The 17,566-nt window shown below is 40.5% G+C and overlaps 3 protein-coding genes across 3 annotated transcripts in view; all 3 read left to right on the top strand.

The window, feature by feature from the left end:
* The window catches only part of LOC308316286 (homeobox protein Hox-C10a-like), a 68,510-nt gene that overhangs the window by 32,067 nt on the left and 18,877 nt on the right, over positions 1–17,566 (top strand). The window lies entirely within an intron of this gene.
* Positions 658–2,762, top strand: hoxc6a (homeobox C6a). Its single transcript, XM_080764813.1, has 2 exons — positions 658–1,359; positions 1,860–2,762. Exons 1-2 carry the CDS (start codon positions 966–968, stop codon positions 2,180–2,182), a joined length of 717 nt encoding a protein of 238 aa, XP_080620939.1. The 5' UTR covers positions 658–965; the 3' UTR covers positions 2,183–2,762.
* On the top strand, positions 4,092–6,709 carry hoxc5a (homeobox C5a). The gene is made up of 2 exons (XM_080764815.1): positions 4,092–4,541; positions 5,693–6,709. The coding sequence occupies exons 1-2, from the start codon at positions 4,106–4,108 to the stop codon at positions 5,899–5,901; spliced, it is 645 nt and encodes a 214-aa protein (XP_080620941.1). The 5' UTR covers positions 4,092–4,105; the 3' UTR covers positions 5,902–6,709.

The raw sequence follows: 17,566 nt of genomic DNA, 5'->3' as shown, positions 1-17,566 counted from the left end.
ACTTAAAAAAAGTAAACATTAAAAGAATGTTAGAAAATCGGTTTACATTGGTGGGATAAACACCAAAATGCTTGTTCATTTGAATGATCACTCAAAGTTAGGGTAGGCTAGTGTGCGCTGTGCACGGTGCAAACAATCCACCCCATAGCCTAGTTATTGGTCCCCGGTGGACCTGTTTATTTATTGTATTTTAACGGTGGTGTTGTAAAATTAAGGGAGTTGCGCACGCACGCGCACGCGCACACACACACACACACACACACACACACACACACACACACACACACACACACACACACATGTGCGTCAGACAGGTAAAAATATGTTAAAAAAGAAAACATCAAATAAACGTTCCCTGATGTGTATAATATCCCTTGTGGGATAACATTGGAGTTAACCTAATGTTTCCATTCTGGTTCTGATCATATTTCTACTGTGGAATCCCTGCAGAATATTCCAGTTGAATGAGATGAGCCAACATTTTTGGCAGTTTTCCCATTTTAAATATATCACTGACTGTCCTACCGACCGACCTTTAGCCTCTACTTTCTCATTGGGTTACGGGGGCTGTGGTCTGTTAGTCAGAAGTAGGAAGCAACGCTGTGTTTATCTGCATTTTAGCACTAATGTAGCTCTGAGCTAAAAGCTACAGTTTCTCCTCGACTCCTGGCTCTCAATTGGTGGAGAACGGTCAGCTGACGTTGTCATATTGTCTCTCACGGAGCCAAGCCTCAGCTATAACACTCGGGTTTGTGCGTCTTACCGGAGATTGGAAATTAATAATATTGAATCCCTGAAAGTAGACTACGGCTATTGGAGAGAAGCAAAAGAAAGTGGAAAAGAAGATCTTCGAAATAAGGTGTGGTGGGGTTGGCAGACAAGGAGAGAAGATTTACTGAGGAGGAGATTGAAAAGAGAGCGATAAAGAAGTGGGGAGAGTTAAAGAGAGGGTTACAGGACAAGGTATGAATTCGTATTTCGCAAACCCGTCGCTCTCCTGCCATTTATCGGGTGGTCAAGACGTTTTGCCCAATGTGCCCCTAAACTCCACCACCTATGACACCGTCAGACATTTTTCGTCGTACGGTGCTGCTGTGACCCAAAATCGGATATATGCACCTTTCTACTCTCCTCAAGACAATGTCGTGTTTGGGTCTGGCAGGGCACAGTATGAATATGGATCAAATGTATTTCTTCAAGACAAGGACGTGCTCCCCAGTTGCAGGCAAACAAACATGGGACTCAGTACACAGAGCCACATTGCTCAAGAGTACAGTTTGGATCAAGCCAGAGGAGCTCAAGACCAGAAAAGCAACATCCCGATCTACCCGTGGATGCAGCGAATGAACTCACACAGCGGTGAGTTTTACTACGACAAATAAATTAAGGAAATGGGCCAGTTTTACGATATGTCTTACCAAGAGAGGAAGTTACTTTTTATGGCCCCATAAACCATTACTGTATTCCCTCACTTCGTAGATACTCCATAGGCCCTTTCATGTACAAACAAACAACTTTCGTTTTAAGAAAGGATCAAGAGAGAACCGTCAAAATTCAACAGCATTTGACAGATTCATTGTTAATATCGACGTTATTATTTGAGATACTAAAACAAAAGAGGTGCTTATAGAATTGTCTTTAAAATGTCTTCTTCTTTTTTTACTTCATAGATTTATGACATACATCGACTTTGATTCCCTTGAGGCAAAGAAAGTTTTATTAACTGGCCTCAAATGACTATATTATACACCATGAAAAAGCTTTTAAAACCTAATTTTTTCATATCAAAGCGTGATGGCACTGTGTAATTTGGGTTAATAAATGACTGGCCTGATTGTATCTCATTTGCTTCCCTGCAGGAGTCGGCTACGGGTCAGACAGGCGCAGGGGACGTCAGATCTACTCTCGCTACCAAACACTTGAGCTGGAGAAGGAGTTTCATTTCAATCGCTACCTGACTAGGCGCAGACGCATCGAAATAGCGAACGCGCTTTGTTTAACAGAACGTCAGATAAAAATCTGGTTTCAAAACCGCCGCATGAAATGGAAGAAGGAGAGTAATCTGACCTCCACCACGTCGGTGACTGGGAGTGAACAGACAGGAGAGACAGGAGTCTCTCAAGAGGAGGAACCGCCGAGCGGTGCGGAGGAAGGCAAAGACGAGGAAAAGAAAAAAGAATGAGATTTAAAAAAAAGAACAAATACGAGATATTATGCCCAACATAACTACCTATTACAATCTATGGACCAGAGACTTCACTGCATGATGGTTACCTTGCCGGCTCTGCCACTAATCTCCATATCGATCACATCGAGACTTTACTAGAAACCCAGATTCTTTGTACACAAAAGAATGGACCATGAAATATCCGGACATGGGGGACACGCAGAATGAATTTTCATTTGACATGTCACATTTGTGTTGTGGGGAAAGAAAGAAAAAAAGTGTTAATTTCAACATATCCCCAAAATGAAAGCAGAGACCCTATATTTACCCCCACACCCCATCCATCACTGTAAACTTTATCACTTTAATCACCTCAGAAACTTTACAGTGTTTGCCATGCCAGGCTTAACTCAAACATTTCCATTAACATTCCACATATGAAGGAAAAAGGATCGGACGCACACTTATTTTATCACAGTATAAATGTATAGTACTTGAAAACGTCCGCAGAAAGTGTCTTGCATAATCCTGGAAGTTGCACGGGATAGAATACACACACAACTGAAATGCCTGTATATATTATTCTGAATAATACTCTATTATGTAAATCCTGTGAGGACTTACTGTATGTGTATTTAGCCGCTTTGATAGACGCGTCATAACGCTGCGCTTAGTTCCTTTTTTTTGACCATTTTGAAACACAATAGGCTTTCCTTATGTGAGATTTGTACACTAGTAATATTTCACTTTTGTTTGGGTTTACAAATTCATGTTTTTGTCATAATTGTGTATCATGGAATAAAATATTTGTAAAACTTTCGCCCTCGTCTTGTCCTCTTGGGTCTGTGCACTTCCTAATATGACACAGATGACCGTATAAAGTGGGGTGGCTTACACCACTTATCCCTTCACTCAACGTGGAGTGTTTTTTTATTGCCCAGCAAAGTTATCCATATCCGTATAGTAGTAGGTATAGGCTACAATAAATAATTATTCTGTGTACAAATATTTATAAGAGAAGGGCACGTGTATTTATTAGCAATGGTGGCCATGCTAAAGCCCTATAACCTTCTGGATTAAATGATAAACTGCAATCAGTTTCATTTAAATCGTGACATATATGGGTTATAGTTAATGTCAGTGTATTTTCAAACACCCGTGTGGTTTTCTAGACTATATAGGTACCAATGTAGGCATAATTATGTAGCAAGTCCAATGCAGTGCATCAGCTTGGTGTATGTATTATGGCTGATCTATGTGTCATCCTAAAAATATTAATAATAATAACACTAATTGTAATTGTTATTGTGGTTGATGTCGTCGTTGTTGTTGTTGTGGTTATGGTTACGTTTATTAGATTTCTTTGACATTTGATGTGAGTATGCATTGATACCGTATCATGTGTGCATGGGGCACGCCACGCACACGCGGCCAAGGCTGAGAGAGCCATGCATACAGACATCCATGACCGCCCTGCCCCATACCAGACACCAGATGACGCTCTTGTCTTACTGTCTTGCCCTTTTTTCGCCAAGATCTCTGCATGGTCCTCAACAACCAACAGCTCAAAGTTTACCGGACACGTTTCTCCTATTCATCAATATCCCCATTGAGTATCAAGCCAATTTATGACTGGCCAACATTTGCACGTGATCCTACAAATACCCCATATTTGGGCAGCGCACGTCGAATCAAGGGGAAAAAAAGATACCATAGCCTACCCCACCTATAAATCGTGGATTATTTTTTAGGACAGACAGCTCGGAATTTCCTAAGGGCTACCAAGAAAAGCAATGATCAACAAAACAACGAAACAACCGATAAATAAACTCCAGCCCTCTCTATAAAAAAAGGAACTACAGACAATACTTGAAAATGAGCTCTTATGTCAACAATCCCATTCTCAGGCAAACAAGCGAGACAACTTCTTGTAACACAATGTTTAGTTTTGATAACTGTGGTTCTTTAGCTGGGCGTCAGTCCAGCCACTATGAGGGTGTTAATGTCAGCGGAATATTCACTTCTCCAGTCCCCGCGACCTCTCTGCTCGAACGGGAGGAGATGAAAACTAGCCTGCGTGGCAACACGGATATTCCTCTGCCGTCGGGACCACCGCTAACAATGGTCTCCAGCAGCTCCGTGGACGCAAGTGGGCTCAACTACGGCAGCAATGGGCTGCTGCATGGAACAGGGATTGACAGAGACATGGAGCGGAGCGAAAAATCCAAGCACGGCAACTGCAACACCGAAGAAAACGAAAGGAAAGTCGAGAACACGCAGGCGGTAAAACGACATACGAATTTGAACCAGCACCAAGACAGTGAACAGCGGCCACAGATTTATCCCTGGATGACAAAACTACACATGAGCCACGGTAAAGTTTAAAGCTTATTTTGTTTTCCTAAAAAAGTGCGACTTAAAAGATGCTTGCCGCCTCGCCCCATTCTCTCTTTCGCTGCAACTGTTCTTTTGCCCATTCCCATTTTTTCCTCTTGAGTTTTATAGGCCAAACGCAGGAAATAATAAAAACTCGCGGTCATAAATTTTATGACAAAGGCATCCATTGCTCGTAAACCTGTTCTGTTATGGTGAAGAGGTGATCTGCGCGGAGATTTATGGTTGCATAATTGGATAAGAGAACTAAAATGTGATACAATTATGAAATAATATTCCTATAGATTAATGTTCTAATATTGGTTTCTGTCGAGCTATAGGCTACTCCACATACTTTTTTTAGTCAAACTAGCACTAGCCCATATATTACATTCCTGCAGGCTGGTGTTTGAGAGGAGGTTTAGCCTTAAATTGAACTCTGGGAAAAACCAATGCCCTGACCCAATCATGAACTTTTCACCTCGAAAAGCTTTTGAATAGGCATGCTGTTATTGAACTGGAACCACTGGTTGCCTATACACATGTAGTAAAAAAAAATCTCAGTGTTAAACTCAGAGCGTATATAGCCTATACACAACATGGAACCAAATGGGGCTCCATTTGATTCCATTGAGAGTACACATGAACACCCAGGATTTTACAGTGAGACATCATGGCTATAACTTACAGACATGCAGACGTTGTCCACGTTTTCGAGAAAATACTTAAGTTTTGCCTCCTCGTGAGCCAACATGTATATGACTCTCTGTGAATATTAACTTCAGCAAACTTGGGCCTGTTCACTCCTCGCTTAGCATGTCGGTACTCGAACAAACCAAGGAAGGAATCCTGTTATAATCACAAGCGAAACCAGTGCCTTCATTTTTCTCACCATTTTTTGGGTACCATAAATGTATATATATTTTTTATACATGTGTTTTCTTTCTTCACGCGAAATGCGCATGCAGTCTCAGGCCCAGAGTTTTAGTAGCCTAAAGGCCAACTCATTATCATTTCTTTGCCCTGTTTATCGCCTTGCATTTTCATTATGCATTATTATAACAACATATCACGCATTAATTGATAACGCACTGTTTCATATTTTTTTGGTGAGTGAGACTGCAAAGCTAACCGATTTTAATACCACTCCAGAATCGGACGGTAAACGGTCAAGAACCAGTTACACCCGCTACCAGACTCTGGAGTTGGAGAAAGAATTCCACTTCAACCGGTACCTCAGTCGCCGCAGGCGCATAGAGATCGCCCATACCCTCTGCCTAAACGAGAGGCAGATCAAAATCTGGTTCCAGAACAGACGCATGAAGTGGAAGAAGGACTCAAAGATCAAAGTGAAGGAATAAGCGCATGCATGTAACCGAACGGTGGTGCACCATATCCCACACTGTGTGCACGGAGCGTTGCCTGACCTCCGGATGAACTGTTAGGAGCAATGACATCATGACACGGCGCTACGTGCTTCATCACCAATTATGTGTCAGTTGCTGCAGTTTGGGATCTAATGTATTGAATATCACTCAGTTTGATCAATCGGTTTACATTTCTAAATTAATTTGCTGCCCATGTGATGATAACCTTACTTTACTGCATGTAGGGTACCAGGGGCCATGGGTTGAGGGGAGTTTGGGTCCAATATGCTGCAACTCTTTGTTAGCTTATTGCAGTGCATGGAAGGGCTAATATACAGTACACATGCCTCTAATATTATGTGCTGTCAAATTAGGACAAGACGACAGGCTGACTGATACCCCCTTGTCATTTGACGGAGCTGTTGTAAAACAAATCAAGTCAAAACATTAATATTTCTCCAAAGCCTAATGGTCCCAAAATCATGTGGTGGTGAGTTGTCCTATAGGCAACAGTTCGTTTTCCACTTGTAAAACAATGTTTTTGTTTTGTTTTTTTAATCTAATGTGTTGCAGTCCATATACAAGTTGGTTAGTCACGTTGCAATGTATAGAGAGTTTCTTTTTATTGGTGGTCATATTATGAAATCATCTCCAATGTGAATCTAAATTACAATGTATTGTTCGACAATTATATGTGAATTTTATTGTTGTAATGTACAAATGGAGGAGCCACTATACTTCGCCTTGATGGGGCTTGTATACTGTGCCTGAGTTACACGAGACCTATAGATAAATTGATACATTGAACAGCACATTTGTTGATTGTATATCAATAAAATTTGACAAGTTAAATTATTTCCCAGTGTTTATGTGTACCCATTTACATTTTATTTAATTTTACACTATAGACACTACATTTGCTAATTATTCGGCAGTAAATTCATGACATCATATCACAGCGCATGGGATATATGCGGTCTAATTACTTACTAATATACCGTTTTATACCTAAAACACGATGCGTGCTTGCTGATGAGTTTATTGTTTATTGTCGTCGGTTTTTTTGGTGTTTATATATTGCTGACTGTATCAATGCAATGAATGAGTAATCTCTGTTATCATCGTGTCATCAAGGCTACGTTAAATCTGGCGCAGGCAAGGCCAACTCCATTCATGCGGCTTGTCGAAAATTTACGGCATTTTTCTTGACTGACAAACACACATTAAAGTTTAAGGCCCTAATAAAACTTTATTGCCCCGTCTCCACCACCACGCCACCACAGACACACTCCGTTTCCTGTTTTGTTAGGGTAGGAAAGACCATAAGCCTGTGATAACATTCTCCCCACAACACAACACTGATGCAAAACTTTGGTTTCCTGTGGCCGTGGCGCGGACTGACGACGCGCCAGTCATCACAGCCAGGCCAACGGCCATATGGCAACTTCATGACATTTCTCTGATCTCTGACGCTGCCTGCGAGCTATATTGTAATTAAAGTAACAGTCATTAGGCCTATACAAACTCGGTGCTATTTGTAGTGTAGCCTATGTTTGCAGAGCATGCAGCCCTTGTATAGCCTTGTTAGCAGCACTTGAAGAGAATAAAAATCAACTCACCTCTCAAACTAATAGCTTAGACCCTCCATGACAGTTAGAGAACTGGCTGCTATATACCGCAGAGTGCACTTTCTCTGCGCACTGTTAGGCCTAACCTTACGGGGACAATGTATAGAAACCCGTTTTTGTATGTCTTTCTTTTAGCGTATTTTAAAGTTTACAAGGTTACTTATGTCAATTGCCTCAAGCAGGGCCTGTGAATGGTGCATAGGAAGCACGTGGTGTCATTTAAGTGGGTTTTATGGCCTGGAAGAGCTGACAAACCTTCGATATATACACATCATATATAATCTTAACTGTCCGGAATCGCAGCTGCCGGCATCCCCTTATCTGAGGAAGAAAGGGCTTTGTGGCAGTGAGGGTGCAGTACCTTTCTCCGGACTCAGTGTGGGTTAGTCGAGTGGTCCGGGCCGCAACGTGTATAGGGGCATCGGAGCTGTAAGCAGTAAGTGCTATTTTAACTTTACCCAATATAGCTTAGGCCACAGACCTCAAACGGTTCCGTTATTTTACGCTTTTATATAAATGTAAAAATAGTTGTTTCCGTTTTGTCTTCAGAGTAGGCTATAACACGATTTTGATCAGCATGCAAGGCTATCAAATTAAATGCACCTATATTGCGTAAGGGTTATGCAATTGTATAGGCCTGCCGATTTTTGTATTGCAGCTATTATAAACATGGAAGAATTTTTCATCTCAAAATCTAAAATAACAAATATAACAATACTATAGCTAATACTATTTGGGGGTCAATTAAATCAACAACAAGCATGCAAAAATATATATATATATCCGCAGATGTTTATATGTTTGTGCATGCATTGCAGCTTGATAAGCTATAATTTATTTTGTTCGTTATAGATTAGACAACACCATGTTCATTAAACATTTTGACAGCGCCTGAGAGACCGGAGTCCAAGTGTTGCAACAGTTTGTTTTGCATGCATGGCTATGGTCCATTCTGTAGAAAGAAAGCCTTTGCTAAAAAGGATTGTGTGGAAAATCAAAATTCAACGGCAGCTTTAGCAAAACTCATTTGGCATTTGTCTCTCTCTCACACACACACGCACACACACGCGCTCACACACACACACACACACACACACACACACACACAAGCACACACCTGTGTAAAGTGTTGAGTGAGAACTCCTGGCCCATTTCTTTTGGAGTACAATAGACAGTATATAGTATAGGAAGGGGATGAGTTAGTTTGATTTCAGTCTAGCTGGAATTGACATTGAAATAGTGTGTTGCCTCAATCTATATGTATTGCTGTGCTGTGCAATATCTGTACAGGTTGCAGAAGCGTTGGAAAATATTTGCACTTTCAAAAGTTCAATTTCACATTTCTATTGACAGTGCCTTTTTTTTTACTTTAATAAAAGTTTGTATTGGGTGATGAGAGAAGTGGCCATGGCTAGGCCTATATGAATTCCATTTATTTTATGTACACATGGGAGAATTACACATTCAACCCAAATCCACCCAGAAAACTACTTCAAATGCTGAAATAATGTTACATTTTCTTGTTGACATGAGACACGACCGCTTATGCATATTTTCCTTGTATGTTATTCCATGTAATGCATTGTTCCAATAGATATTGAATTCTCAACCACCCTTACTGTCCTTGCTTGATGATTGTTGACCTGGCAAGGGGACATAGATATTACAGAATTGATCAATTCAAAGACTGATGGGGCTGTATGCATTTTATAAGCTCAATAGTTTTCTGTTGCTCTATAGGGGGGGGCTGCTCATTTAATAGCCTATATGTCTCGGAAAGCAATTGAGCTTACAAATGCCATCTTTTCTTAATCAATGCACGAAGCTGCAAATGGCATGCGTCGCATATACATCTTTGGTTCAATGTGGCTTAATTGATATAGAACAAGTGGTATACCATGCAGGGGTTTCAGGTTCTGTTCCCATGAGACCTAACAGACAGCCTATATATGGAAAATATTAAATTGCTTATCAGCTGTCACTCTGATTTATACTAAGATGTGTGCCAGTATACTCAGTAAATAGGAGATATACAAGCTCACAAGGCAACACTTTCATGACACTTTGTGAGCTTGTAGATCTGCTATTTACTTATAGGCTAGTAAGGCTATAACACTGCTGGCTGATGCACTCAGGATGCATGCAGGCCAAGAGTTCACTTAGAATAGGATGCTTTTCAGGTGTGGGGTGTGATAAACTATACACTTCCAATAGGGGGCACTGTGTAACACGCTCCTGTGAGGGGAATACCCCCATGGGGCAATGTGTTTTCTGCCTGTTCTTTGGATCAGACTCATATAGTTCCTTTGGCATGCATGCTCTGCTCGTATGGATGCAGGATCAAAAGTCTCCCTATATGAGAAGATGACATAGTTAAAGAAACATGATAGTATTTTCTAGATTCTAGAAAGCAATACATTTCAGTGTTGTCCATACATTAACGTGTGATGTGAGGTCAGGATAATATGATATAGGCTATAGCATTAATGTAATGCAGATATTTGGCTCAATGAGCATGTGGTTTGTTCTGGCACTCGCATTTTGTGATGGAAGTTGAATATTGTTTCTTTATTAGCCCTAATACATACAGCTTTTTGCGGGGATACATATTTCAGTGAATATGTATTGTTGTTTCTCTTAAGTCATCCAACTTTATAGCGCCATTGTAGAGTTCTCTGCTGTTCAATTAGTTAGTTTGACCTGTGGAAGTGACATCGTCATTATTCAATCAACAGAGGTCATTTCCGGGTGAGCACACACTTCCCTTTGTGTGACAGGGTGTCCGAATATGAAGCTTAAAATCCTATTGCATAATGTCGTGTATAGTCTTTTTTTATTTTTAAGACTATAACTTGAATTAATTAATTCCCAATGTTAGGAGGACAAAGTCGCAATTTCACTCATTATTATCATTCCAGAGTGCTGAGGTCCATGGGATTTCTATTCATAGAACGTTCGCCCAAGGAAATACCAAATGCTTGTAAATTTAGTTTTTAACATGTCTAAAAATGACCCGTCCTAAATTCCTCTCCTCAGTCCCAGTTCTGCAGGAGCCCACACTTGTCACACCTTTTTCTAGGGCACTTCAATCCCTTCAATTAGGCTAGATAACACTATACAGAGGGGAGATCAGAGGCAAGGGGAGAGGACAGGGGCTCATTAGGGTGAAATAACGACGCAATACCCCCAAAATAGTTATTTTCTATTTGAACATATATACCGTCGAAGTTTTAAATGAAATTATTTTTTAATGAAATCACGTATTGATTTTCGCCATTTGAGCATGTCTTCATTTTCTTTTCAGACATAGGGAGCGTAGGCTGGCTATAGCCTATACTCAATACAAATTAAGACAATTGTTGAACTAAATAAATTAACCGTTTATATGTTCAGAAAGACTATAGCTTACTGCATTGTTTCTGCAAATAATTATGGGCATATTCATGTACTATACTGTGGATTCGTTCTAATAGAATATAACATCAACATTATATACTTTCCAAGACTTTGTAGATTCAATTATTTTGGAAATAACTTTAAAGTCCTCACCTCGGTATTTCGCATGCATTTGGATTTTTTAGAATGGCTGGGCTGAGAGAAGACCTATTTTTAACTTATATATTTGCGACACTCTTGATCTAATTTCGTCTTTCCCCTCTATTTTTCAGGGAAAAAAATCATCGGGGCAAAATGAGTGCGATCTGGGACTCATCAGTAAGTGTTTCTGTCCGACGCCAACATATTAACTCTCCCGTGCACCACACAACACCTGCATTTAGAGGGAATCATTAAGTGTTTGATTAGGGGCTATAGGCATACAAACATCTGGCTTAGGTGACAACGTGGCTATTGATGCCTCATCTTTGCAGCACATTTCGTTAGTCGTTCCAGTTTATTCACAGGCATCACAGTTCAGTCTCAAGGTCATTTTTCCCCTATTGAAATTGAATTTATAGATAGAATCCCTAGTTTCTAATCCAACGTTTTTTTTTTGACATAAAAGGTAGTAATAAAACGTCAAAGCTGACCAAATATCCACAATAAGCCAGTCGTCGCCTCAGTGGAAGAGCATGCATAATATTCTAATCGGACGTTGCATGGTGAACTTCATTAGATTTTAGATGCTGCTATAGGCTGCAATGCACCATCCTTTGAAGAACGGCAGGTAAAATAGGCTACCACGTGTTAATTTATCCATTTGTAACCCTTTAAGTGCACACGTGTGTAACCAAATGGAGTGGACCCATTTGGTTACATTTGTACAAGTCTCGAGGCTAAATTGACTTGCCAACTCAACCCAATAACCTGCGTTAAGTATAGGCCTACTATCGATCACCCATGGTTCCGTATCCGTATGAAGACTGCATGCATGCTTTGGTGGTGGAGGATTCAAACTTCAACCACTCTTGTGGTCTTGCTTTGCATTCAAACCTTTTACTTTCCATCCTTACCATTTTTTCAGAGTGAAGGCGTAAAGGCTGTTCAATGCATTTTATATAAAAGCTTATTCTAAACATTTCAACCTACTCTAGTCTATACTGCTGTAAAACTCAATTATAAGCCAAATTGTTTGGTTCCAAATTAGGAACTATATGGACCGCCATGCCAGGTCAGACCCACAACAGCATGTGGGTTTTCTCCTGATTTATTTTGTTTGCATTTGTACATATGTGAACACGGTTGTATAGCTGTTAGTTTGCAAGGAAAGGGAAAAGCTTAACTATTCCTCAAATGAACAAATGAAACATCAAATTAGTCCGCCCGAGGGCCTCATTTTTTTGCATTCTACATTATAACTAGTTATTGAACTAGGTGCAGGGATCTGAAAGCCATTTGTGGGGAGAAAGAATTCATTGCTGTTTCCCCATCAATAATGCTTGGCAGTGAACTATTGGAAGCAGTCAAACGCGAGGGGTGAAACGCGGGTCAGGCTGTCTAACTAATATTAAAATGCGTCCGCGCCAGAGCATGCATGGCGGGGCGCGAGGGGAGTTTGGGGGGCGTGCGTGCATGCGTGCCGTGCATGTATGCATGCGGCTCTTTCATACTGTTGGTGGGTCGAATTAAAGAAAATAATTAAGGGAGAGGGAAAATCGAGCATATATATTTAGAGAATGTATAGCAAATTTAAATGAGCATATACACCATGAAATCCCGAGTGTTTATTTAACTCGTCGGTGTATACAAACCATCTAGTATAGGTTACACGTGGAGTTATAGATGGATACAATTCCATTCCATATAGCCTATAGTATTCTTTTATTTTTTTTCTTGCATCTTCGTTAGCCCCCCTAAAAATGGATCTAGCTCTCAATCAAGAAAAAAATCGGTTGAAGTCACACGCAGAACAAGAACGTGCATGCTAAATATGAATATAATGTTTTATTTTCTCTTTTGTATAAGGCGTTCGAAATTCCCACGTGCATTTTGCACCATAATCAATTCCATTGATTCACCATTTGAGCATGTTTGCTGTTTTTAATAACATTGAATCAGGTCACATGTCTGATATTACATTTTTCACCCGGGCTTTTCTCATTAGCTGCCAAGGATGGCAGGCAGAAAGGTTACCGAGCGGTCAGTATGGTAATGGAAGGCACAAGAAATCGTTGGGAACAATGGAAACTTATTTTTCATCTGTGCTGTCACGCCGTCCTTTTGTATCCTCGGTGCATTTGTGACTGAATATTCATATATATAGAGAGCCACCTCAAAGGCAGGGGTTGAATCTGGAGAAAGAGCCCCCTTATCCTTTACTCAACGCAGTCTCGTGCGTGTGTGCGTGTGTGTGTGTGTGTGTGTGTGTGTGTGTGTGAAAGAGAGTGTGCGGGCGCGTGTACGTGTGTGTGCGCGTGCATAGCCTGCTACCATTTTTTTAAAACCTCCAGATAGTCATGTGAGTATCAAAAAAAGAAACGAAAAAAAGTAGCATTACCTGTTCTGTAGACTATAGCATTTGTTTCTTGGAAGCCTGCATGACACGATGAGACTATATATATATAGCATAAGGCGCTGTGTTGTGTTTGCTGTTTATTTTATGACTGTTGTTTCTGTACACACAAACACATGCTTTATTATGGCGTCCTCATATAAGCACGTCCGACCGAGAGATCATCTTCTTCCTCCTCCTTGCAGGTCCGAACGCTAAACACATTAGTTGTCTATATGTACCCTGTAGAACCGAATTTGTGTGAAGTACAAATAATCGCAAATACGTCTCTACAGGAATACATGGGCGACTGAAATTCCTCGCCTGCCAACGGACCCCTCTCTCTCTCTCAGAGTCCTCTCCTCTCCCACCTCCTCATAGCTGCTCGCCTTCCCCTAGCTGATATACTGCATATTGCCATTGCATAGCCTGCGTCGGTGTCGTGCGTATATAGCTTATGTCTAAAGCACTTGCGGTGTGCAATAACATTGTCGCAAAGTGCAGAGTATTCATGGATTCTATAGTTAGGCCTATAGTCTGTCTGCGATGCCGTCTGACTGTGTGTGTGGCTACTATGTGTGTCAGACCCTGTAAAACACGCAGGACCGTAGAGGTCGTTTAAAAGTGACTGATTTACGGTTTTTATTGCTCTATAAAACGCCTCTAACATCCTTGCCAGGGGTAATAGAAATGTCATGCGCGTTCTGTACACACAGGAAAAGACATAGAAGTATACCGTTTCCCGTCGTTTTCACCATATTATGTAATTATTATGGCTGTGGAAATGGAGACCTCGGTGCTTGAATTTCGTAGCATGATGACCGATAAGATTGCCACAGTGGCTCCTCATCTGACTATTGGAAAGAAGTAGTGACCATTTCATACCTGGCCCTATAGGCTGCATTATTATTATTATTATTATTATTATTATTATTATTATTACACTGTATTATTAGCCTACACTGTAACATCTTCTGTCATTTATTAACTCTAGTGAGAGGTACTTTTTGCCACACTGCTGCAGTTAACACTGAGGATTTAATTTTACTGTGTAGAATTGTTGTTATTGCTGCTGCTCATGCTGCTGTTTTGATTGTCGTTTGATGAATCTCACAGTGCACCAAACTGTTAAAGACTGCATGCAGATGCTGATGCTTTTATGTTGAACTTTGAAAACAAGATATAGGTCAGATTACAGTGTGTGGCCACTTGACGTGATATCCTCTTACTAAATAATCCAATCAAGCTCTTGCACTCTCCAGAAAACACCCCAGGAAAACAAATAATCCTTCTAATGGGAAGTGGTCACTGGTTCAGCATGAGTTACACGTAACCATTAACGGGCTGTTCTTCTCATTCAACCCATGTACACTTTGACCATTTAACTAAGTTACACTCTCTGGGTTACAAATGGACAAATGAACACAGGATTGTATACTGTGCAGCTTCCTTCACCTGCGGTCTGGGGATAGTTACAGTAGGCTATAGAGTACAGAGTACAGTGGTCTTGGGATAGTTGCGAACGCAGTGATTGCGAACGCAATGAGCACTTACTATGAGACCTAGCAGATCATGTCTGTGTGTGTGTGTGTGTCCGTGTGTGTGTCCCCTCTGGGGATAGTAGTAGGCTATAGAGTACACTGTACAGAGTACAGTGGTCCTCAAACATTTTTGTCTCAGGTCACCCCTGTAGGCCTAAATAACTTATACATTGTCACTTTATCGCACCTTATGGTATATGTAAGTATCTCCCTCTAAGATATGCAGTATGTCATGAGGAAAACCCGAGAAGAATATCAGTTTCCGTTAGGACAGATTGAAAAGAATTGTTATACTTGGCATGTAAGCACTTGAACCCCATCTGGGGGGGACCATTCACCAAACATTAGTGTTCTGAAGCACCGCTGGCCATCAAGGTATCTGATATATAACATATAGTAGTATTCTGAAGCACCACTGGCCATCAAGGTATCTGATATATAACATACGTATAGTATAGTATAGTGTTCTGAAGTACCGCTGGCCATCACCCATCAATGTATCTGATATATAATATGCGTATCAAGGCCATCAAGGTATCTGATATATAACATACGTATAGTATATAACATACGTATAGTATAGTATAGTATAGTGTTCTGAAGCACCGCTGACCATCAAGGTATCTGATAGCAGAAGGCTATTGAGATGAAGTGTCGTTGACATCTGAAGACATCTGATAAACATGATAAAACCTATGGAAACCTATAGCCTGCATGTGTACGCAGTAACTTTTGTGACTTAAACTCAGAGTGTAAATATACATATAGGCATAAGTATATGAGTTCAATTAACACAGAGGGTTTTGTACCAATCTCAGGGGATTTATTTGGGGAAAATAAATCATGAATCCTAACGCCTATACCTGAATGTAACGTTACTTTGGGTATACTTGAAAATGATCTGGGGCTATAGCAAACGGTGGTCCAGAGAGAGAGAGAGGGGGGGGGGGGGGGGGGGGGGAGTGCAGACATGGCCAGTAGCACTCATTTTTGTCAATGGAAGTGAAAGACTGTGCTGTTAAGAGAGAGCTACAGTGGTTTCAATTTAACAATGGTTGGTTATATGCAAGCCTCCAGTGAAGCATATATGTGAAGCAGTAAAGTCTGGTCTATTTAATTAGGTTTATAAAGCATATCACTGCTGGACAATGTTCTGTTGTTTAACTGCCAACTGTGATGCAACTAAACTTCTGTGATGGAAACTTCTAGTTTTTTGACTACTGTGTGGTCCTTGATATGATAATGGAAATATACTAATACCATATTTATTTATTTTCTTTCTTTTTTTTGCAATTGTCAAAACATATGATATATGATTCACAAGCGTCACTATAGAGCGTCACAGTCCCGCCCCCTTTCATGACGACGCCATGGGCCCAGGAAATAATTCCCAATGCATTTTCCCTATTCACCTTTTTCCTGGGCTGTGTGTGCTCCTTTTCCTGTCGATTTCAATTTCAATTCAATTCAATTCAAAGGGCTTTATTGGCATGAGAAAACATACGTTTACATTGCCAAGGCAGAAAGAACAATACAACAATACAGCAATACAATCAAAACAAAAATGATGTACATTTGAAGGTCAGAATCTTCAATAGATCAAATTCTATGTACCAAGGTCACTCAATGCAGGTATAGTGCAGGAATATACACAATGATTAGTCTTTAGGGTGGTTGTGTTCCATTTGATGTCCTTCTCCTATCACAGCAACTCACAAATCTTGCTGCTGTGTTTGCACATTGTTGTACTTCGCCCAGCAGATATGGAAGTTTTTTGTCATTGGTCATGTTTTCGAAATCTCTGTGTGTGGTTGTAATCTGTGGGAAGTATGTGTCTCTGATGTCTTGGTACAATGGACAGATGGTTAGGAAGTGTAGCTCGGTTTCCACTTCATTTTGTGTGCAGTGGGTGCATAGTCTGTCTTCTCTCGGGATACAGGTCTGCCTATGACGGCCTTTCTCGATTGTGAGACTGTGCTCACTGAGTCTGTACCTAGTTAAGATTTTTCTTTGTTTTGGGTCGGTATATATTCTGCCACTGTGTATTCTCTGTTTAGGGCCAGATAGCATTCTAGTTTACTCTGCTTTTGTGTTGCTTCTTTCCAATGTGTCAGATAGTTTTCCTTTTGCTGTTTTATAATTTGGTTTAGTCCAATGGGTTTACTATCTCGTGGCTCTGTTTGTGTTTGTGGCCGGAGTTCCAGGGCCAGATGGCTGAGGGGGCATCTCTCTAGAGTTTCACTGTGTGTGAGTGCCTTGTTATGGAGTGCATCTAGGTCACTTTCTTTTAGGTGGTTGTAGAACTTAAGTGCTCTCTTTTTTTTTGGGATTATGAGTGGGTATCGTCCTAATTCTGCCCTGCATGCATTATTTGGTGTTTTTCGCTGGGTACGGAGAATGGATTTGCAGAGTTCTGTGTGTAGGGTCTCGGTTTGGTGTTTATCCCAATATATATATTTATATATATATATATATATATATATATATTTATATATATATATATTTTCAAGATCATGGTTTGCTAATGGTCCCCAGATCTCGCAACCATAGAGGGAAATTGG

The sequence above is a fragment of the Protomyctophum bolini genome (genome assembly GCF_963924005.1).
Source record: "Protomyctophum bolini genome assembly, chromosome: 5".
NCBI lineage: Eukaryota > Metazoa > Chordata > Actinopteri > Myctophiformes > Myctophidae > Protomyctophum > Protomyctophum bolini.
This window is presented reverse-complemented; position numbering and strand designations above follow the sequence as displayed.